This window comes from Pimephales promelas, chromosome 1 (assembly GCF_988280905.1).
Source record: "Pimephales promelas chromosome 1, fPimPro1.hap1.1, whole genome shotgun sequence".
In the NCBI taxonomy this organism is placed as follows: domain Eukaryota; kingdom Metazoa; phylum Chordata; class Actinopteri; order Cypriniformes; family Leuciscidae; genus Pimephales; species Pimephales promelas.
Window position 1 is genome coordinate 1,914,996 of NC_142769.1, and position 23,992 is coordinate 1,938,987.

At 35.5% G+C, this 23,992-nt stretch overlaps 1 protein-coding gene across 1 annotated transcript; it reads right to left on the bottom strand.

The window, feature by feature from the left end:
• Positions 1-6,339: 6,339 nt before the first annotated feature.
• On the bottom strand, positions 6,340-18,987 carry LOC120492659 (trace amine-associated receptor 13c). The gene is made up of 3 exons (XM_039690839.2): positions 18,715-18,987; positions 12,227-12,582; positions 6,340-9,462 (listed from the first exon to the last, which is right to left on the bottom strand). The coding sequence occupies exons 2-3, from the start codon at positions 12,423-12,425 to the stop codon at positions 8,609-8,611; spliced, it is 1,053 nt and encodes a 350-aa protein (XP_039546773.1). The 5' UTR covers positions 12,426-12,582; positions 18,715-18,987; the 3' UTR covers positions 6,340-8,608.
• Between the last annotated feature and the right edge of the window lie 5,005 nt (positions 18,988-23,992).

Consider the following 23,992-nt stretch of genomic DNA (forward strand, 5'->3'; position numbering starts at 1 on the left):
TCATTAAAAACAAAAATTGACATTCAATGCAGTTCAGTGATCAGTGGAATAGTTCATGTTCAATACATCATCAATATGAAGGAGGGTTTATGCATGTTTATGACAACTGTCATTAAGTGTCATTCGCTCAATTATGACATTTTTTAATGCAAAATGCCCTTGTTTGAGATGTATTGACAACTTGACATTACCAAAACAACATAATTTGTCATAAACATAGCAGATTAATTACTTAAGCTTTATGGGTTAATGTTACATTAAACTGTCATGTGGTTGGTTTTGACATTGACTGTCATGAGGCCGCTATAACTGTGTCATTGTGACCTCAACTACATGTAGTGGTGCAAATTGAATTTGTCATTCAAGGAGTAGTTCACTTTTGAAAATGCTTTTGCTGATAATTTACTCACCCCCATGATGTCATCCAAGATGTCTGTCTTTCTTTCTTCAGTCGAAAAGAAATTAAGGTTTTTGATGAAAACATTCCAGGATTTTCTCCATATAATGGACTTCAATGGGGACCAAACGCTTCAACGTCCAAAAGACAGTTTCAGTGCAAACTGTTCAAAGGGCTTTAAACGATTCCAGACGATGAATAAGGGTCTTATCAAGCGAAACGATCGCTCATTTAATAAATAAATAACAAAGTTTAAGTTTTATAAGCTCAAATGCTCGCCTTGCTCTGTTCTGTGATGCGCGTTAGTGACTCTCCTGTTCAAACTCGTTCATCAAACGAACAAATCTTTTTCAGAGCCATTTGGTTCATTCAACGAACGAAACTAACCAATTGACTCAGAAAAAAAGTGTTCATTTTGATCAAAGTGCATTACTCACTTACTTTTTTATTCATCATCTGGAATCGTTTAAAGCCCTTTGAACAGTTTGCACTGAAACTGTCTTTTGGACCTTGAAGCGTTTGGTTCCCACTGAAGTCCATTATATGGAGAAAAATCCTTACATACAAAATCACTTACATAAATGAACTATTGTCCTGCACACACTAGTAACAAATATTAAATCAGAATTATTTTTGGTTTGCCTGTATATAATATATAATCACCTGAGGTTATTGTACTGTGAAAACCGGTTAGTCACTGAGGTCACGTGCTGGCCCTGAGGCGCTGTGAAGCCGACAGGAACATGGTTTAAGGTTTGTGTGTGCGTTTACTCCCTCCCAACTACAAATATGTAAATCTTTTGTTTGGGAAGATTGCTGTTGGCAAGGAGACAGTGAAGGTCGGTGTGAGACGCAGCCCGAAGTGCTTTCAGAAGAGAGCATGTTGATTTACCTTTATGGCCTAGATTACATGGAGATATATTCTGCTAAAATAATTAAATACAAACCACCTGTGGCCTTGATTTGCTTTTCTTTTTGGGCGACAGTGGTAACGTCATAAAATAGCTCGTGGGGTGAAAGTCATCCACACACACTTTTTCTTTTGAGGCATGTTCTTTTCAGTGATACAAAAATAAACATCTTTAAAATAAACAAGGTTGAGTTATACTGGAAACTAGGATTCACAATGTTATATTCATTAAAAATTCATTTTCGGGAAATAAAAACTAGGGCTGGGTAATAAATATCGATTTCTCGATATTAATCGATTCTCATTTTTACGAACCAATATCGATTCTTAAATCTCAAGAATCGATTAGTCATCCTGTTTCGTAAAAAATAAAAATAAATAAATAACATTTTGGCGCATGTATCGTTATATTTACCTCAGAAAACCCACATCAACTCATTAGTCAGCTAGAAAAAATAGCTCTAGAGAGGAGCATTTTGCTAAATATATACACCATATTACATATGCATTATAATATTAATGTTCTTCAATATTTAATGCATATTTGAATAAATCTGGCATGTTTTTATGACAGCCACCATTTGAATGTTTATATTTCTTATAATTTTCTTATTATAAAAATAAATAAAAGTGTAATTTAAGTGTTTGTACAGCTACAAAACAGTTCATTATTACCTTCATATTAGGCTAATGAAGCCTATAGGCTACAACTAGACTCCCACAGTTTACAGCGTTAGTTAAGAGATTTGATTTCCTTGAGAAAATTTGCCATTTATTGGAACTGATATCCAAAATAAACAATATTGAATCGAATTGCAAGCTTGTGAATCGAAATTGAATCGAATTGTGAAATTTGCGTCAATACCCAGCCCTAATAAAAAACGGAGATACAGTTTCTATGTGAAGAACGGCATATTGTATAATACGACGTAAATTTATAAAAAGTATAAAAATGCTATTTTGGGACCATTAATATATATATATATTTTTTGCATTTAATTTTCATTTTAGGAAAGCAACCCCCTAACATAAAGATATGATTACTCTAGAAATTTAATACATTTTGCGTTTAAAAGATGTCTAATAGCGTCCAAACACAGTCCAGACGTCTAGGCTAAAACAAGCCAGAATTTGGCCTGTCAGTGATATTGCAATAAATGTCCAAACCATAACCCAAGAATAGACTAGTCATCAATTAGATAACAAAGACATAAAACGAAATGAAAACAGCTTTTAATCACTGTAGACTTTGCTAACATGATGGAATATCACACATCTCGTGACATGTAACCAAATTCAAGGTTATTTTGTCTAGAAGTGTGTTCCTCACTCACAGCCGGAGTGTAACCGAGACGGTGAAATGACGGCTATTGCATGCTGGGATACGTTTGTGTCATATTTCACCCAAACGTGAGAAATTAAATTTTATGAGCATTAAGATTATTTATCCATTGACTTTTCATGTTAGGGATAGTCACTAGAGAAATTGAATACAATAAGGACATTACTAACTTGACGCATTTATTTTGTCATGCTTCCAGTTAGAAGGACAGATGTGTGTTCTTGCGAGTGTGTGATCATGAGGACTGAATGTTCTTCGCGGTTCCTCCTACAGCTGTCGCATGGATTATTCTCCAGGCCATCAACTCACAGATACACACTGAAATTAGCTCACGGCTTTTAGAAAATAACCATATAACGGAGTTTAGCTTAATCAAACACGCTCGTCTTTGGCCATGGGATTACGATGCGTTCTGGTCAATCGGATCACAAGTGGACGACAGGAGTAAACGGGGTCTTAAAATGACAAAAAGATATAAAAGAGACGGATTAAAACACCAGGTGTGAACAGGAATGTGTCTCTCGTCCACTTGTGATCCGATCCACCGAAACGCATCTTAATAGCAGGATTAAACAGAGCCTTTGATCTTGATTAGCCTTTTCAATTCTGGTTCATTACAGTTAAAGCTAAACTTTGAAGGACAAGAATTAAATCAATCTAAAGCTTGACTCTTTATTTTCTTATTGGTCCTTTTGTGAGGATGAACCTGATTGGCTCTCTGAGAAGCGCAATCGTGATGCGTAACACGAGAATGATCCTCATTGGTCCTTGCAGAAGCTCAAACTTGAGATTCTGTACCATATCTGGTGTGTGCATTGATTAATGTTTATATGTGTATAAAATTAAGCCTATATTCAATCTGTTCATTAGAAGTGCCAAGTCTCGTCAGTTGAATGAAAGATTCATTGTTATTATTTTAAAAATAGGCATGATCGATCAAACTATGTAATCAACTCATGCTAACAATTGGCATTATAAATATGCATTACTCATATTTCATCAATGCTTGTCTCTCCTTATTTGCCGCTCTGAACACCAACATTTTTGATCATATGTCATAAATTGTTAGCCTGACTTCGTCATACTCATATTCTAGTGAGAATATGAGTCTGAAACGCTCCGTAGGGCTTTGATTATGAGACGTGTCTTAACCGAACCAGGAGAAAAAAAAAAACCTCTTCACTCAATTGGATAGTCGGTAGACCTACAACCAATCAGAGCAACGTAGTAAGTCAACTCCTTTGCATAGCGCAGTTTTCAACTATACAGAACTTACTTATTTTTTAGAAGTTAAATAACAAGTGTAGCTTCTTTTACTTATGAGTGCGACCAAAGGAGAAACCACAGGCTTTTCATTACGTCCCATCTTCTTAGCGACCAGATTCAGAGCCAGCTGATAAGTTACACTTTTGCCGAATCATGTAAGAAGGACGGCAAAAATATCTTTCCGATCGACAAATGCCTTGATTGTAGTTTTCTGTTCGTCTATTGAAATGAATGCGCTGTAAATTTATTTTACAACAGACGAGACAGCGAAATCTACACATCTCAATTCTCCAGCTGCGGTCAGGGAAACCTAGCCTGGCTAACGCCAGCCCAATTCTCTAGACTTGGGTCTGGGAACCACATGTTCATTTTCTCGTATTTGAGGCGTGGTTTACGAATTTCACAAGATGTAAACAACACTGGTCCAGAAGCACTTCCTGTTTCAGTTTGTAACTGTTTTCTTTATTTCACATGTAAATAAAACATCTTAAAGATGTTTGTTTAACTTTTTGATTCAGTTTTAAATGTTCTGTTGGTTGTATTTTATCCCAGCTTTTATGTAGTGTTAAAAAACTGAAACAGGAAGTGCTTCTGGACCAGTGTTGTTTACATCTTGTGAAATGGGGTGCTAAGAATGTCTATAGCCAATCGTTTCAATTAGAAAAACACAAGTATTAAGTACAGTTTAACATAGACGTTGAAGTTGTTATTTGCATTAGAAATTGTTTGCGCTTGTACTTCACAAGTTTAATTTTTTTTTATTTATTTAATGACTGAAGTGTCAACAACTTTAATCGGGTACGTGTGCACAGCTGAAAGTTATGCTACTAAAGCGGTAGCTGTATATTGATATTGAAAAGCAACACAACTTGGAACTGTGACAACCACAGTAGGTACAGGCATTATGGCAATATGATATTAATAAATACCACTTACCATTTATAAGTTAAATGGACTTCGTCGAACGACGATGCCTAGCAGGTTGGTACTATACAACTCCATGTCTTGCCACTTTGCGCTCATCCAGTCCTCGGGACTGCCGAAGAGAAGTTGGTATCGACAATTGTTTATCGCATTTTCTTTCTCGGGACACAGCTGAGCGGCAGATATTCCAAGGTTGACCGCCTCCTGTAGTTACTGTTCCTCCATTAGGGCGATTAATGAAGAGACAGCAATAACGACTGGGATCTCGGAAAGTTTAACGCCAAAAGCTGCTCTTTTTTCAAAATAAACTTGCATTCTAAACTACTTAGAACAATATAAGGCTGCATCAAAAGGTAGCTTCGCGTCTGCTGCCATGTTGAAGATGTAAACAAACTACTTCGGTGGGTCGCATAGATGTCGTCATCGTCTTGCTGCTCCCTCCCCGTTCTGTGATTGGTTCCCTAAATGAGGCGAAAATCAGGCCATGGTGTCCAGACTGCCTTTCGGCGTGAATAAAATCGCTATCAGCGTGACTAAAATCGCGAATAAAAATCCAGACTAAGGAAAACCACTGGTTTCAAACCAGTGCTCATGATAACGTGATGATTACGTCCTTGCAGATCATCTGTCCATCATCGTATAAAGTCCGCCCTGGCAATCTGATTGGCCCATTCATTTTTTGACTGATTATAATCTTTTACTGTCTATGATCATAATTACTCTTCAATGGATCGAGTCCAGACCGAACTTCCCGACCAAAAATATTGTGGGCGAGGTTCGGGCTGGCATCCAGGCTAATAAATTGTATCATAACTCCTGTATTTTGTCCTTCTTTTGCTCTGACTGTATCGAACCTCGTCAGATCGCATAATAAATGTGATGCAAACATATAAATGTATCTTTTAATGTGTACACTTTTGACGTTGCTTTGTGAAATCATCAACTTAAAAATAGAAGCAGTTTCAACTGAATAAATAAATATGTGTATTCTCTTTTCATGTGAAATAATGATAAATAGCCTAACTTTGATTCTGACACAAATCACATTACATTTCTGTCACTCACTGTAACATTTATTATTGTACACCATTGATCAAATAAAACTGTAACTATAGTTATAATAACTAAAACAAATAAAACAAAACTTGTTTGTTTTGCGACCCAGCCCGTTCCCAGATTCCGCTAAATGTAAGGATTCGGCTAAATAAAGCCTTTTTATCACATTCCCCCAAAGAACCTGAAATGTGTGTTTCGCATCGGGCTACATTTACTATAATTATTGTATGCAGTTTAAAATAGACTATATGTTGGTGCAACTATTGTGTTTCTCCGTTGTCAAACCAGCCCATAGGCCTATGCATTTAAATGTCTATATCTTTGAGTGTGTGAGACGCGTTTCCGTCAGTGTGTTTGCTCTGCTGAAGCTGTAAATATTTCAACAGAAAACTTTTAGCCCTGTCAGCTACTATTATCCACACTCACTGAACACACATAGACACATTTGCTTCAAATTGTTTATTGATTGCACAGATTATGTACTTCACAGTTTTATGAGTGCCCACCAGCTTGTATATTTTTTTTTACTTCACTATTTTTTTTTTTTAGAAATGAAAATCTGAAAGTGGAAAGAAAAGTCTGCATTTGAAAAAAAAAGCAAAAGGTACCTCAGCTGTATTATTCAAAATGTTGAATATGATGAATCACTCACCTAATTTGGTAGAAATCGCGTTTTACAGAGCATCCATAACTTTTCATCTTAGAAAAAACGTGAGGTGTTTTAATAAATCACATTCAAAAATGCCTCACAAACATAGCTTTCACAAGTTTATGTAAGATACACGAAACAATAATCGTTAAGGCGTCTGTTGTCAATCGTACAACGGCGTATACTAAGATGTGATAGTATCTGTTGTAAATATGATACTGCCCTTAATTAAAAAAAAATGAATAACTGCATGGATTTGCTAATAGACTATGATTCTCTGTAAAACATAATACAACTGCCAAACTCGTCAATATTGACCTATCTCAAAATCATTGGACTGACGCTTATCGTTGTCCTTCAATCGTTTGTGAAAGAGATCCTGAAAAACAAACTAATCTCTTGAGGCGAAAGTTACGGAGCGCCGCACATGACATAACAGTTACAGGGAAAAATATGTATATCGTGGCCGTAAATTAACAATTTGTTATCAAGACTTATTATACATCAGCTCATTTAATTCGTTCCCTCGTTTTAAGTAATCGTGAGCATGAAATCTTGTTTTATGCCATAGATGTATGGTTTTATCATGCCAGGTTCAGACAACACAATATCAGCCCGATTTTTGGCACAATGTTTGACATAGGTTGTCATCATGGTGATTTATAAATGTCAAAGCGTCAGGATCCTGACGACGCAAGTATAGTTTGTCATAGTGGAAATGATAAATGCACTTTTATGATGGATAGATGCACTTTTATCATGAATAAATGCACTTTTATGATGAATATATGCACTTTTATCATGGATAGATGCACTTTTGTGATGAATAGATGCACTTTTATCATGGATAGATGCACTTTTATCATGGATAGATGCACTTTTATCATGAATAGATGCACTTTTATGATGAATAGATGCACTTTTATCATGGATAGATGCACTTTTATGATGAATAGATGCACTTTTATCATGAATAGATGCACTTTTATGATGAATAGATGCACTTTTATCATGGATAGATGCACTTTTATCATGGATAGATGCACTTTTATCATGGATAGATGCACTTTTATGATGGATAGATGCACTTTAATGATGGATAGATGCACTTTTATGATGAATAGATGCACTTTTATCATGAATAGATGCACTTTAATGATGGATAGATACACTTTAATGATGAATAGATGCACTTTTATCATGAATAGATGCACTTTTATGATGAATAGATGCACTTTTATGATGAATAGATGCACTTTTATGATGAATAGATGCACTTTTATCATGAATAAATGCACTTTTATGATGAATAGATGCACTTTTATCATGGATAGATGCACTTTTGTGATGAATAGATGCACTTTTATCATGAATAGATGCACTTTTATGATGAATAGATGCACTTTTATCATGGATAGATGCACTTTTATCATGGATAGATGCACTTTTATGATGGATAGATGCACTTTAATGATGGATAGATGCACTTTAATGATGGATAGATGCACTTTTATGATGGATAGATGCACTTTTATGATGAATAGATGCACTTTTATGATAGATAGATGCAATTTTACGATGGATAGATGCACTTTTACGATGGACAGATGCACTTTTATCATGGATAGATGCACTTTTATCATGGATAGATGAACTTTTATGATAGATAGATGCAATTTTATGATGGATAGATGCACTTTTATGATGGATAGATGCACTTTTATGATGGCTAGATGGATAAATGCAATTTTATGATGGATAGATGCACTCTTATAAACAGAAACATTCACTGCCATTATAAAGCTTGGAAGAGTCAGGACATTTTTTTAATATAACTCTGATTGTGTTCGTCTGAAAGAAGAATGTCATATACACCTAGGATGATTCGAGGGCGAGTAAATCATGGGCTAATTGTCATCGTTGGGTGAGCTAACCCTTTAATAAGCAGTAGGAATGAATTCTTAATTCATGGCCTCGATATATATTTTCGTCTGCTTGTCATGTGCGGCGCTTTGTGGAAAGAGGTACAGAAAGTGAAGTCAGTGCCATCCAGTGTCCATGACCTCAGCTTTTCTCTGAGTGAGGTTGCGCTCTATCCCGCTGAAAGAGCAAGGTCAGCCCTTTCCTAAAACGATGGTCCCGCACACTGTAAATAATCACATTGCAGCAACTATTGCCCGTCAGAATCCAAAATGCCAAGAAGGAGAAGTTGCACCAGGTGAATCCCACAACATTCCCCAGAACGAACACTGCGATAGGAGAGAATGAGGCTGTAAAGGCGAAGGTGAGGATCCCTATGGTTTTAGCGGCTTTGATATCAGAAAACGAGGGTCTATGAGCACACCCACCGGCTCCCGTATCCGGGCCAAGACTTCCCTCGGAGAGCAGCTTGCGTTTGCGGGAATAGCGGCGGATGCTAGTAAAGGATAGGATGTTCACGGCTAATGTGCCTCCTAATAAGCTGAAGTCGAAGGCTGGGAACAGCAGAAGGATGTTAGCATCTGGAGGCAGCTGATTTCTGATCAGTAAAGGTGCGTAGTTGCACATCCGACTGCACTCGTTGTACTCCAGTGTGAAGCTGTTGCTCAGCATGAGCGGAGACATGGCTAGTAAAAAGCTGCCAGCCCAGGACAGGATGATGAGGAATAGGATACGATGGCGTGTCACAAGCGTGTCTTTATGCAACGGACGGAGGATCGCGACGCTGCGCTCCATCGTCATCAGAAAGATGGTACTGATCGAGACAAAGGTGCATCCCGCAAAAACTGGACCAATCAGCATGCAGGGTTGCCAAGATCCGGTTGAGATCCCCTGGTACCACGACGGGGGGGCGCTGGTCACCATGAGAGAGATTTCGGTGTATACAGAAAACGGCACCACCCAGACTCCAACTATCACGTCTGCGATGGCCAGCGACACTGCAAGACAAATATAGAGAGTATTTCAGATTGCATCATTCATTCACGTTCATCTCGGCTCGCCTTCTGTGGAGAAAACGTTACAATGAGAAAGTTTCTCATTATTATGATAAATTCGATATGAAAATTTTGGCCGATACCGATAATTCTTTATATTTGAAAGCCGATAACCGATATATCCTACGCTATCTCACGACCAATACGTACGAATTCGTATGAGTGATTCAAAAGTGGCTAATTCGTACTAATTAATACGGACTCACTCGTACGAATTCGTACGATTTGTCTAAACCCACGTGACATTTTAGCAAAATCGTACTAATTCGTACGCGTGAGGTCGTACGAATTGTTCCGAATTAGCCACCTCGTAAAATTCGTACGAATTCCCGTGAGATCGGGTTGATATATCGGACGATAAATTTAAATCCAAATTTTTGTAGAATTTTGAGAGCCTGATTACAAAAACAAGTCTCACAATTAAACCCATGTCCCAAGCGCACGATTATAATGATGTTCTCATTATAGTGTTATGTAGCCGATATGACAGATTTGCGCTGCACATGTTGAACCGAACTGTATTTTTACATTTTTTGAAGAGATTTCAATCATATTTCAAGAAATTCAAAAACATAAACAGTGTTACACAAGTGTCTCAGCTGAAGGGAATAATACATTATTTATTGGCTTTAACATACCGGCCGCGTTTTCTCACGAGGCTGATAACGATAACATTAAAAATGAAAATATACCGGCCGATGCCGATATGCTGGCCGATATATTGTGCATCCCTAGTCATTATTATGAGAAAGTTTCTTGATAGAATAAGATACTAAAGGCCCTTGCGCACGTTTTTCCGTATTCGTGATTCGGTGTCTCTGAATTGTCAAGACACCATTCGAACTGCTTGCTACGGATGCAAAAAACTTTGTAAATCGAACCCGATGCGATTTTTTTTATGACGGACGAAAGTTTCTGAGGCAAGTATGCTTGACATAACGTGAGGTCATATTTATTTTTTAACGTGCGGAAATTTCGGATGTGAATTTTGGACTTCAAATTTGCATTTTAGGTTTAGGTTTAGGTTTATTTGTTTAGCACGTTTAGTACAAGTACAGAACAATGCTAGGAGGGAACGAAGCCAGACTAGGCTTGTACAGAGTTCCACTCCTATTCCTATTAACTCACGAGATATGCAGACTAAGCATCACAGAAGAAAAAAAAAAGAAGAACAACAACAAAAAACAAAACACACAAAACAAAAGATGAAAAATAAAAATAAACAACAAATGATTCAATACAAACGCAATTCAATACAAACAAATGTGCTTAGAAAAGAAAAGAGAGGAAAAAAATTATAATAATAATAAAATAAATAAAAAACTACAACATAAAAAGGCATCAAGCTAGCGATAGTAAACTCTTCAAATGCTTTGTAAAAGCTGAATAAGAGGACATTGATTGCAACGATGGACTTAACTCACTCCAAAGCTTAGGACCTCTAAAAGAAATATTAAATTGGTGTCTTGTGGTACGTGCGATTGGTAAGACTAAGTTATTATTGCTATGTCTAGTGTGCAATGAATGAACATGTGAGATAGGAATAAACAAACTCTGGAAAGAGTCTGGTAGATCTTGTTTCCTATAAATAAACTTATGATTATAAACTTATTATTTTAAAGTCTTAATTATGAGAAAGTTATGACATTTTCTATTCAAGATTTCAGTTCAATTTATTGATTTTGCCTTTGCTAGGTGCAAAAATATTCTCCCAATATGGTGTTTAGTTTTAATAAATTATTATATTTGTACTGTACAATTCCCCCCATTGTTTACAGTAGACTTTAATCAATGCTGGGTTGTTTTAACCCAAATTTGGGTAAAATATGGACAAACCCAAATGTTGGGTTAAAATGTAATTTATAACATTCACTTTCAACTGTAAATTTTTTACATTTTTAACCCAACACATGGGTTTGTCCATATTTGACCCACGTTGGGTTGAAACAACCCAGCATTGTTTAGAATGACACTGTTTTGTTTCAGAAATATGTGAAGTAGTGTGCAGTATGCAATGATAAATGTTTTGAACAGTAGTACAGTTTGTAACTGTAACCTTATATATTGGATGTTTAATTAAGTGAGTTAACGGAGTAATTACTCTCAGACATGTATCACTTATCACTTTTTTAGTCAATCATTTTATCCCTTAAAACTCATCTTTGATCACCAAAATGACATATTTAAATGTTTTTTCCATGACTTAAAATAGCTTGAATGTAACTCGACACCCTTGCCTCATTTAGTATGCGCGGTTCTATGAATATGCAAATGAGCCCCGCCCCCACTCACTCGCTCAGCTCAGAGACCCGCCGGTTGACGATCACACGTTGATCTGATTGGTTACAAGGTCGTTTGTGCAGTCAGAAACACCAGCGATTTCAAACCGTGTTTTTGAGACTGTCTTTAGTTCAGCAATGCTGTCGACTTATGAACTTGGACACACGGTTTGTCTAAAGCACATTAAACAACATTAAAACTTGATTTACACCACAGGGGCATTTTTTTTTTTTTTTTTTTAGCAGTTTAAGCCAACCAATGTGAAGAAATTTCAAGAAAAAGCTTCATATTTCTTCTGATTAATCACACTGCATTGAAGACTACGTTACTGAAGAGAACAGACGACATTTGCATACTGTAAACCCTGTAGATACTACAATCTGCATGCCATCCTGAACATATTCTGTATGTAAATCATCGTGGTTACCTTTGAGGTATCCTTGTGGTGTTCGGGAATGCCGGGTCTGCATGAAAACAGTGAGTGTCACCACGTTTCCCACCACAATAGCGAAGGCCAGACTGACCATGAATATTACCGCTAATGTTCGGTTGATCAGGCCACAGCAACACACAGTGCAGAGAGGAGCCAGCGTTTCTCCAGCCGCTGTCTGATTAGCGGTCTCCATTATCCCAAGTTGAGGTCCTGGTTGTCCGAGTACACCGCCGTTAGCCAATAGTGCAGTCGTGATGCGGTCTTCATGCCTCTGACAGACACTGATATAGATGGCCTAGTCAAGTCAATGTTTTAAATGTTGGCTCTGTTGTTTTCAGTGAATTACAACCCTGTGAAAGAGCAGAGAAAACAGTTTGTACATTTAACATAAGGCAACAACACAATAGACTGCAATTAAAAGTCATAAATCATGTGCAAATGCATGGTAAGTAGGGCTGTCAAACGATTAATCGCGATTAATCGCATCCAAAATAAAAGTTTGTGTTTACATAATATATGTGGGTGCACTGTGTATAATTATTTTGTGTATATATATATATATATATATATATATATATATATAAGTACACACACATGTATGTATATTTGAGATAAAAATATTATTTATATTTATATTTATATATAATATAATTTTTATATAAATCTATATACATGAAAATATTTCTTAAATAATAATATAAATACACACACATGCTTGTATATATTTAAGATAAAATAATAATATAATAATAATACACAGTGCACCCATATATATTATGTAAACACAAACTTTTATGTTGGATGCGATTAATCGCGATTAATCGTTTGACAGCCCTAATGCTAACAAATCAGATTCACATTTTAATGGGAAATTGGTAGAATAGGGCGAGTGAATGGAGGGAGAATACTCGCAAGGTAAATTGACCTAATAATAACTTTATTTTATATAGCGCTTTTAAAAGTCAATTCTCAGAGCGCTTTACATAAGTAGAATAAAAAAATTTAAAAAACACGTGATAAACACAATGCAAAACAAAGTACACTGTAAAAAATGCTGGGTTGTTTCAACCCAAAAGTTGGGTTAAAAATGTAATTAAAAAATGTACAGTTGAAAGTGAAAGTTGAAGTTGGGTTAAAACTTTGAATTAGATTTTTAACCCAACATTTGGGTCCATATTTGAACAAATTTTGGGTTGAAACAACCCAGCGTTGTTTAGAGCAGTCATTCCCAAAGGCGGGGTCCCGACCCACAAGTGGGTCGCGGGAGATTTTGTATGGGTCGCCAAGTCGAGCACTAGGCTATTTTTCAGTTTTCTATAGGCTACTATCTAGATCAGGGCTATTCAATTGGCGGCCCGCGGAAGTGCGGCCTGCCAATCATCTCCATACGGCCGAGGGCACCCCAACCTCCCGCCTCCTATTTTCTGGTGGTGCGGCTTTTTAATTTGGTTAGGTACGCGCGTGGCCGCAGTGGTGCGTGCAGCTGGGCGACTATCCGCACTGTGTGTGTACCATGAGCGCTCCGACTGACCTGAGAGAAAAGTTTACAGTCCGAATATTTCAGCAGTTCTTATGTGTGTCCCGTATTTCTGTCGACTGAACCAGCGATATTAATCATTCGTTGGTTTGGTTATTTCCTTTCCATGAATTGGCCAAACGCGCGTGCATAACGGTCTGAAACGATTCGGATTTGTCCACCTGAAGCGGTTTCTCGGTCAGTAACAACAAATAGAGAACAAAATAGCGCTGGTTTCAGTCGTTTCACTAGTTTACTTTGAACTAGGCAGCACGGCCCAGTGGATAACGGAACGCAAAGCTTAAAGGAGTTGCGTTTACTCCCGGTCCCGGACACTATTATTAAACAGCGTTGCGACATCCAGTAAGAAGCGTTTCAATCGGACACTCCTCTCTCTTACAAACTACAAATCACTCAATGATTTTAACTAGTTTTAAATCGGATGAAACAGCCTTAACATTCCCAACACTACTGATGAGGTAAATAGCAGAAACATGAACAAAATTAGAAGACTAAATGCCCTAACCACCACCATTACAAACATGTACCATGTAGTAGCCTATGAATGTAATAATTTACCATGGTTTGGGCATAAATGTGGAATATTTGAATAGCCTACTATGTTATAGTCATTTATATTGCATAGATTTAGAGAAATAGGCCTATATAATTATTTGTGTGTATAGTTTTTTTTTTGTTTTGGTTTTTGCCTGTTTAGGCATTTTTTATACAGTGGTAGTGAGTCATGCATGGTTACAAAGTCTCACTGTCAGGATATTTTAATTTAAGCCTATAATAATTATTATAGTAAATTGTGTACACTGTAATGCTGAGAATATGAAAACAATGAGATGCCCTGTCAACTCTTCCTTTCTCATTTCACCGCTGCATTTCGCTTATTGTCAACAACAGGTTAATAAAAAAAATTGTCCTTTGTCAAATATCTGTATCTCTTTTAAATAGTTAACTAGAAGCTTAACTGACCTTAAAAATGGTCATACATAATTTGTTAATGCATAAATTCTCTCCGTGGTATATGAACTAAATGGGCCTAATGTTTATTGGGTCACAAGGATTTATCGACTTTAAAATGTGGGTCCCCAGAAAAAAAGTTTGGGAAACACTGGTTTAGAGTGTATTTCAAACAAGTTTACAACCCTAAAAACAATAAACAACATAAGCCCATAAAATACGTCACATAGTCATTAACAACCACTGAAATCACCGTTTACACAAATGCTTCCATACAATAATACGTTTTAAGAGATGATTACCTGAGGTAGAAAACACAATGGAGAATTGCAATGCCAATTTGTTGGTAAGGAAGGATCAGAGGCGGACAGAGTACACAGCTACTTGAGTAAAAGTACAGATTGCTAGATTTTACTCAAGAACAAGTAAAAGTACTACAGTCAGATGTCTACTTAAGTGAAGTACTTGTTTTTAAAAGTACTTGAGTATCAAGAGTACATCTTCAAAATATTGCAGTTTTACTGCCACAGTGCTTACATTTATGGACAGAAACGTCCTACATGGAGTTATGAAAAATGTTAAAGGAGTAGTTCACTTTTGAAAAAACTTGTGCTTATGTCATCCAAGATGTCCATGTCTTTCTTTCTTCAGTCGAAAAGAAATTAAGGTTTTTGATGAAAATATTCCAGGATTTTTCTCCATATAATGGACTTCAATGGGAACCAAACGGTTCAAGGTCCAAAAGGCAGTTTCAGTGCAAACTGTTCAAAGGGCTTTAAACGATTCCAGATGATGAATAAGGGTCTTATCAAGCGAAACGATCGCTCATTTAATAAATAAATAACAAAGTTTAAGTTTTATAAGCTCAAATGCTCACTTTGCTCTGTTCTGTGATGCAAGTTTGTGACTCTCCTGTTCAAACTCGTTCATCAAAATGATAAAATCTTTTTTCGAGTCATTTCGTTCATTGAATGAACCAAATGGCTCGAAAAAAGATTCCTTCATTTCGCTCGTTGAATGAACCAAATGACTCAAAAAAAGATCCGTTCATTTCGTTCATTGAAAGAACCAAATGACTCAAAAAAAGATTCGTTCATTTCGTTCGTTGAATGAACCAAATGACTCGAAAAAAGATTTGTTAATTTTGATGAACGAGTTCGAACAGAAGAGTCACTAACGCGCATCACAGAACAGAGCAAGGCGAGCATTTGTGCTTATAAAACTTCAACGTTTTTATTTATTTATTAAATGAGCGATCGTTTCGCTTGATAAGACCCTTATTCATCGTCTGGAATCGTTTAAAGCCCTTTGAACAGTTTGCACTGAAACTGTCTTTTGGACCTTGAACCGTTTGGTTCCCATTGAAGTCCATTATATGGAGAAAATCCTGGAATATTTTCATCAAAAACCTTAATTTCTTTTCAACTGAAGAAAGAAAGACACGGACATCTTGGATGACATCATGGGGGTGAGTGAATTATCAGCAAAAGTTTTTTAAAAGTGAACTACTCCTTTAAGTACTGTCCTCAAGTAAATGTGCTCTGTTACTGTCTGGTTCTGGGAAGGATGATACAAGAATTCATATTTGCATCCATTCTTAGGTAATGTGCACTCTTTTCAGTGAACAGTTCTTAAAATAACCTTTTTTTGGTCTCAGAGTGAAGAACATATTAATAATCCAAAGAACCTTTTTCCACTATCAAGAGCCTTTATTTTTGGAGGAACAGGAAGCAAAATAAAATTAATTCTTAACCAACGTTCATGGATATCTGACATTTAGGACGATGTTTATCAGTGTGTTCTGTCTCGCAGCATCTCTTCACATTGAACCCAAACTTTAGACTGATTTCAGACTCTCTACTTACTGAACTTTAGCATGATAAATATTATGAGCGCATTAATAAAGCTCTGCTGGGTGTTTTTGGCAGTTATGACAGCATCTCAACCGGACACCAACACACACAGCCAAACTCCCACAGTCGCTCTCGCTATCTGTCAAAAAAGTTTTGCATCTTTTACTAGAAATGCATTTAGTAGGAAGTATGAATCCAGCTGAGACATTGCTTTTGCAGTGGCTTATTCATTATGAATTAGAGCTCAAAACTAAAACTCAGCTCACTCAATCAGTGTTAGCCAGATTATTAATGCATGTGTTCAGGAGAGAATTTATGTGTGAATAAATTTGCAAATGTATAATATTGAGAACTGGTTGGTTTGGTGCACTTTAATTATCTTGTAATAACCGGGTTAATAATTACAAAACATATTATAATGAAGAACTAGTACGAGAATAATTGAGATCTACAGTATTCATGCATTTTGTACACTCTCAGAAAAAAGGTACAAAAGCTGTCACTGGGGCTGTAACTCTTCAAAAGGTACACTTTTGTACCCAAAGGCTGCATATTGGTACCTTAGTGATACATATTAGCACCTAAAATGTACATATTAGCACCTAAAATGTACATATTAGCTCCTGAAATGTACATATTAGCACCTAAACTGTACATATTAGCACCTAAAATGTACATATTACCTCCTAAAATGTACATATTAGCACCTGAAATAGCCATATTAGCTCCTGATATGGACATATTAGCACCTAAAATGTACATATTAGTACTTAAAATGTACATATTACCTCCTAAAATGTACGTATTGGCACCTGAAATGTACATATTAGCACCTAAAATGGACAAAAGTTTACCTTTTGAAAAGGTACAGCCCCAGTGACAGCTTTACCTTTTTTCTGAGTGTATTCATGCATTTGTTTAAAGGATTTGCATGCAGGTTTTATCTTCGATCTATTTATCAGGATCAGTTTTTTTAACAGTTCATGCTAGTATTGTGTATTTTAACATGTAAAAACACAAATTATTTCATTTATTATTTCATTTTTTAAAATATTTTTAATGTAAACTTTTATAGCTGTATATACGGCGGTTTATTCATCAGTGTTAGTGAGATTATTAATGCGTATGATCATAGACATCATTTGTGTGTCAACTGATTTAGTGAATTAAATTTGCTTGGTTTTTAAAAGCAAATGTACTTTATATGTATAATATTGAGAACTGGTTGGTTTAGGACACAACTAACTTTCCAATTCTCTTGTACTATTATCATTAAAAAACATTATATGATAAAGAGAATAATGAAGAACAATTACAAGAATAATTGAGATCTACAGTATTCATCGCCTATATATACACTCTAAACAATGCTGGGTTATTTCAACCCAAATTTGGGTTAAATATGGACAAACCCAAATGTTGGGTTAAAATGCAATTTAAAAACGTATAGTAAGTGAAAGTTAAAGTTGGGTTAAAATTTGAAATTACATTTTTAACCCAACATATTGGGTCCATATTTGACCCAAATTTGGTTTTAAACAACCCAGCATTGCTTACAGTGTATTTATACAGTATCGCATAATGTCATAGCACATAATTTGTTAATAAATAGCAAATATTTACTCATATTAGTTAAAAACAGAGTTAGTCCATCTCAGTTTTTTTTTTAAATTGTATTGTGGCATTTATTTTATTTTTATTATGTGTGAAGCTTTAATAATCACATTAATATTGATTTATAAACTATACACAGTATAGTATTTACACATTTCGATTTTCACAAGAGCATTTAAAATGAAGAATAAAATAAAAATGCATCCGTTTACCGTAAAAAAACTTGACCTTGTCCATTCATATCATATCATTCATGGTCATTCTCAATATAAATGACAATTAAAAAAAAGCATTGCTCTTTTAATGAAGATTCCTTTAAATATATGCAGATGACAAATTTAGATTGTTTTTCAATCTGTAAAAAACGGTAAACTACTGGCAGCTGTGTTACTGTTTTTAAAATCAACAGCTAAATACCGTATTGTCGACTACAGTATAATACTGTAATTAAACAGCTATATGCTGTAACACAAAACCAGTAACACACCTTATTGTAACCAGGATTATTTTTCACAGTATCATCTTACCTGTATTTTATATTCCTGAAAAGCGTTTGGCAAAGAACGAGGTAATAGCCCGTCTCGGTCCAGTCCAGTCCCGTTTGAACACACACTCTCCCATCAGAAAACAGGCGAATCTCTCTCACACACACAAAACAAGCTTTGAAATGATTCTCTCTCTCTGTTATTTTTGTTATCCCTCCATCCTCCTTTGTTTTTCTCCGCCTCTACGGCTTCTTCTTCCCACTCTTTATTGCAGTCTCTCATTCATTGTTGACCTAGTCTGTCTGAAACTCTCTCTCTCTCTCTCAAACACAGCTGCAAGCTCAAGCCTTACAGTAACATATGCTCCTCTCTCTCTCTCTCTCTCTCTCTCTCTCTGGATCGATGGATCTTGACTATCGCTCTCGTCTTGCACACTTTCTACCCTTTACTCTTAAAATTACCCCTCCGATAATTTTCAGCAGCTTTATTCACCCTCTCCTCACTTCATCTTTTTTTCTTCCATGCACTTCAATCATAAAATATGTATAGAAAGCGTCACAAGCACACACACACACACACACACACACACACAGATAGAGCGAGGTCTGCACTGAAGGTCTGGTGTTGAAGATGCTTTGGAAATGAAATGAAACCTTGAATGTAAGTGTGTTGAATGGATGTGCGTAAACCAGTGGCTTAATCACCAGATCGGGTTATTGTTTATTGTGTTTTATATAGTGGCCTTCAGCTTAACTAGTTATATTCAAACACACATTCATTAGAAGGTTAAATAACATTACTCACAGAACATTTGCAAATATATTCTTTTTTTTTCTTAGATTTACTGTAATATTTGGAGGGATTTTTTTGGTAACACTTTACAATACGGGTGCATTAATTCATGCTTAACTAATACTGAATTAATGTGTAACTAATGATTATCTAACCTATTCATTAATGATTACCACATTAGGAACTAATTAAGAGTCTGTAGGGTTAATGTATTAGTTCATACATTAATTGTTATTAATTAAATATGTAATTGTGGATTAATTCCATTTTTTTAACTAATAGTGTTAATTACTATGTTAATTACCAGAATGAGCCAAACCTTATTTCAACTTCCAGATAATATGACAGGTACACAAATATGCATTAATAGATGATTAATTACTTCATTATTCGTGCAAATTACTACAATTACTAAATGAATAGTTAATAATGCCGTGCCCCCACAAGTAAAGTCATAACATAATGATACCTTTGCAAATCATTAGCTAATGATTAATTAAAGCAGACAACTGGAAATTAAAGTGCATAGATTTGACTAATTGTGGTAATCAACACATTAATTTACACTATTAGTTAATAAAACATGTTATTAAGGAATTAATTAATACACAATGACACATTGAATTAATAGCAATTCATGTATTACTTAATCTATTAATCATATAGACGTGGCTGATGCAGTAATCATTAATTAATGGTTTAGTTCTTCATGAGTTATGCATTAACTCATGATTATCTGTGCATTAGTTAAGGATGAATTAATGCATATTAGTGCACCTGTATCAAATTGTATGACTATATATATATATATATATATATATATATATATATTTAAAAAAAACCCTTTACATTAACTCATGATTATCTAAGTATGAATTAATGCATATTAGTGCACCTGTATCAAATTTTTTATGACTATATATATATATATATATATATATATATAGGGTTATTTATATAGTCCAAATGTAAGATGTCTGATGAGCGTAAGATGTCTGATGTCTGTGACTCATATTTTGTTCAAGTGGCAAAAATATTTATTTGAAGATGAAAAAAGAAAAAAGGGAAGTTGGCCTCTTAAGCCCATTAAAAATGTCTGATTTTCATTGCATTAGATACAAAATGTCAAACTCAAGCCGTCCACATTATACAGTCTCGACTTCTGCGTTTCCATATTAAACTGTGCTTGATATGGCTCAGTCTAATAGATTATGCAAATGGGACGGGAAAGTTCTGCTTATTTAAATGTAATCCTTGGAGAGTTTTCCTGCAGGACTTTTCTGCATGTCTGAGTAATGGAAATTGAAAATATCCCACTTACAATATTCTCAAAAGATTAAATGAAAATATAGTAACTGACTATATTAGACTAGGCATTAATATCATGAATGATTAAAACCTCTCCTCTCTGGAGTGTCTTGCATCTCAACTTTAATGTAAAAAGCACTGAAAAATATGTCTTATTCTCCAGAGTAATACTAGGAGTTCATAATATTCTGACAATCCCCAAAATAAACATTAATTACACAACAGGTGCATGTCCAGAAATCTGTCATCATGGAAGTGCAAAGTATAAATCAATTTTTTTAACCCTCTGGTGCTTTTCGAAAAATGTTCCTTTACCTTTAAGAATTTTTTAATTTATCGGAATGGTACAAACACACACACACACACACACACACAAAATAATTTCATCAAATAATTTCTCTCAATAATCTGATTGAGATATCAATCTCAACTTTGGAACATAACTTGTCTTTGATTTACTCACAGTGTCAGAGTAAAACATGTTTTGGAAAATATAAAAAGTTAATGAACTTTTGTATTTTATATTTATTTATTGCTTTGTTGTAACTGTTGTTATGTTTTTTGTACTATGGACCTTTCTTTTTGAGTCCTGAATAAAGTAATATCACAGAATAAATATCATAGAAAGATAGAAAAAAACGTATAGCTTTGTAAACTTGTCTTTTTTTGTGTTGTAAAGTGTCTTTACAAAGAAATCAAACTTAAGTCTTTCAAGATTTAGGACAGTTTACGTAATGCTCAACAAGAGGTTAACAGGTTATGGATACTGCATAAATATAATATCCCAAAATAAAAACATTTAATAAGAATTCTGTCAATTTTGACTGCCACGTGAGCAACACCAAAGGGTTAAATTAATTAAACAGGCCATTTTTTTCTTTATTATAGTATTGCATATACACTTTGTTCTACCACATGAATGAAGTACTTGTGCTTTAATCTTTTTTTGAACTGTGGAAATTAAGTTTCAAAGCTTTGATGAATTTTCACATTTTTCAATTAAAGTTTAGAGTGATTGAGATAGATAATAAGATTAATTAGCTACATTTTACATCCATTACATGGAAGTATTAATGTTGCTTGGTAAAAGTGACACTGAAAACTGATGATATTTTATATTTTGTCTTCTTCATTTGGGTTGTTTGTCATAACTCGAGTCCTTTACGGGAGCTGAAAGGTTATATTTTGAGTTTGGCTTCAGGCTAATGACGGCCGTCATGACCCACTTCCATCTCTAACACACTTGTGAGATGGTTCGGGCTACTGCATGTCATTAATAGTTCATAATATTTCAAACATTTGTGTTTTCTGCCCTAATCTTTACTGCACCAGCCCTGCACATCATACACGTGATTAACAAGTCATTATTAAAACTGCATGTGGAACTGAAGCAAGTTTAAAGCCAGTTGTCTCTGTCCAGGCTTAACATTAAATTAAAGCAAACAGATTTTTACCTAGTTTTAGTATTAAACTGATTCTCTGTGAACCATGGCTTTTGGCTTGAGAAATATGGGATAAAATCTCTGCACTATTAAATTGTTCTCACACATTATTGTACCATTTGCATTCTTCACCTTCAATAAATTCAAGATGGATTTCACATTTAAAGCATTATATTTTTAATCATATTTATGTTAGTTTCCCTTGTGATTGTAACGGTTTAATTCTGATCTCAATTGCCTGAGCCATCTGACCAATCAGAGCAGAGTAGACCAATCACAACAGATTTGGTTGATCTGACCAATCAGAGCAGAGTAGACCAATCACAACAGATTGGAACGATCTGACCAATCAGAGCAGAGTAGACCAATCACAACAGACTGACCCATCTGACCAATCAGAGCAGAGTAGACCAATCACAACAGACTGGGTCATCTGACCAATCAGAGCAGAGTAGACCAATCACAACAGACTGGGTCATCTGACCAATCAGAGCAGAGTAGACCAATCACAACAGACTGGGTCATCTGACCAATTAGAGCAGAGTAGACCAATCACAACAGACTGGGTCATCTGACCAATCAGAGCAGAGTAGACCAATCACAACAGACTGGGTCATCTGACCAATTAGAGCAGAGTAGACCAATCACAACAGACTGGATCATCTGACCAATCAAAGCAGAGTAGACCAATCACAACAGATTTGGAAAATCTGACCAATCAAAGCAGAGTAGACCAATCACAACAGATTTGGTTGATCTGACCAATCAGAGCAGAGTAGACCAATCACAACAGATTGGGACGATCTGACCAATCAGAGCAGAGTAGACCAATCACAACAGACTGACCCATCTGACCAATCAGAGGAGATTAGACCAATCACAACAGACTGGGTCATCTGACCAATCAGAGCAGAGTAGACCAATCACAACAGACTGGGTCATCTGACCAATCAGAGCAGAGTAGACCAATCAAAAAGGATGTTACAGCCAAAATGATATTTCAAACCCTTATTCAGTGTGTTTTATAACTTTCTTTAACAATGCATATAGTTTTAAAATCAAATCTAAGGAATGAGGTCAGTCAGAAATAACAATACTTGAAAAAATTTAAGAATGCTCTCAAGTTCAGAAATAGCAGTCGGGAGTTGCGAGTTATTATTATTATCATTTTTCATGGCAGGTTTCTCAAAATCAATTTAGTTTTGGCATAGACAAACCACTTTCATGCATATAGTTGTTCAGAAATCTACTACTTTCATAAATTATTCATGTAAATTAATGTCAATTGCAATGAGTAAAGCTGTTACAACCCCATAATCATATTCAACAGGAGAAAATGCTCATTCAAATTTGTTAAGATCCATTTACATCAAATTATTAACAACAACAACAAAAAACAAACAAAAAAACAAAAACATAATCTGCGTCGTCTGCCATTGTAATTGTTCCACAAAAGATTGCCATGTTTTCCTCTGGAAATGCCTTATGCGTAACGGTCAGAGTGATCAAAACTTTTTTTATTGCAACATTGTTTGATAGGTTGCAAAATCCTGAAATTGGCGTTTGCAAAACATGGACTTACTGGCACTGTCATTTGATTAATCGATATTTCACGCAAGATGTTCACCCTTTTACAAATACTATTATTTTTTTCTATGGGTTACAACAAGCAATCTCAAACTGAAAAGTAGCCTTTGGAAAGTTGATCCGCCTTTAACCGAGGCAGTGTCAACATTCAAACACAGATAAATTTCCCCGATTATGTAATCTGTGAGTTT

Coding starts and splice junctions, on each gene's coding strand:
- LOC120492659 (XM_039690839.2), bottom strand. CDS start 12,425: ATGGAGACCGCTAATCAGACAGCGGCTGGAGAAACGCTGGCTCCTCTC. Junction 9,463..12,226: donor ACCACAAGGATACCTCAAAG/GTAACCACGATG, acceptor TTTGTCTTGCAG/TGTCGCTGGCCATCGCAGAC.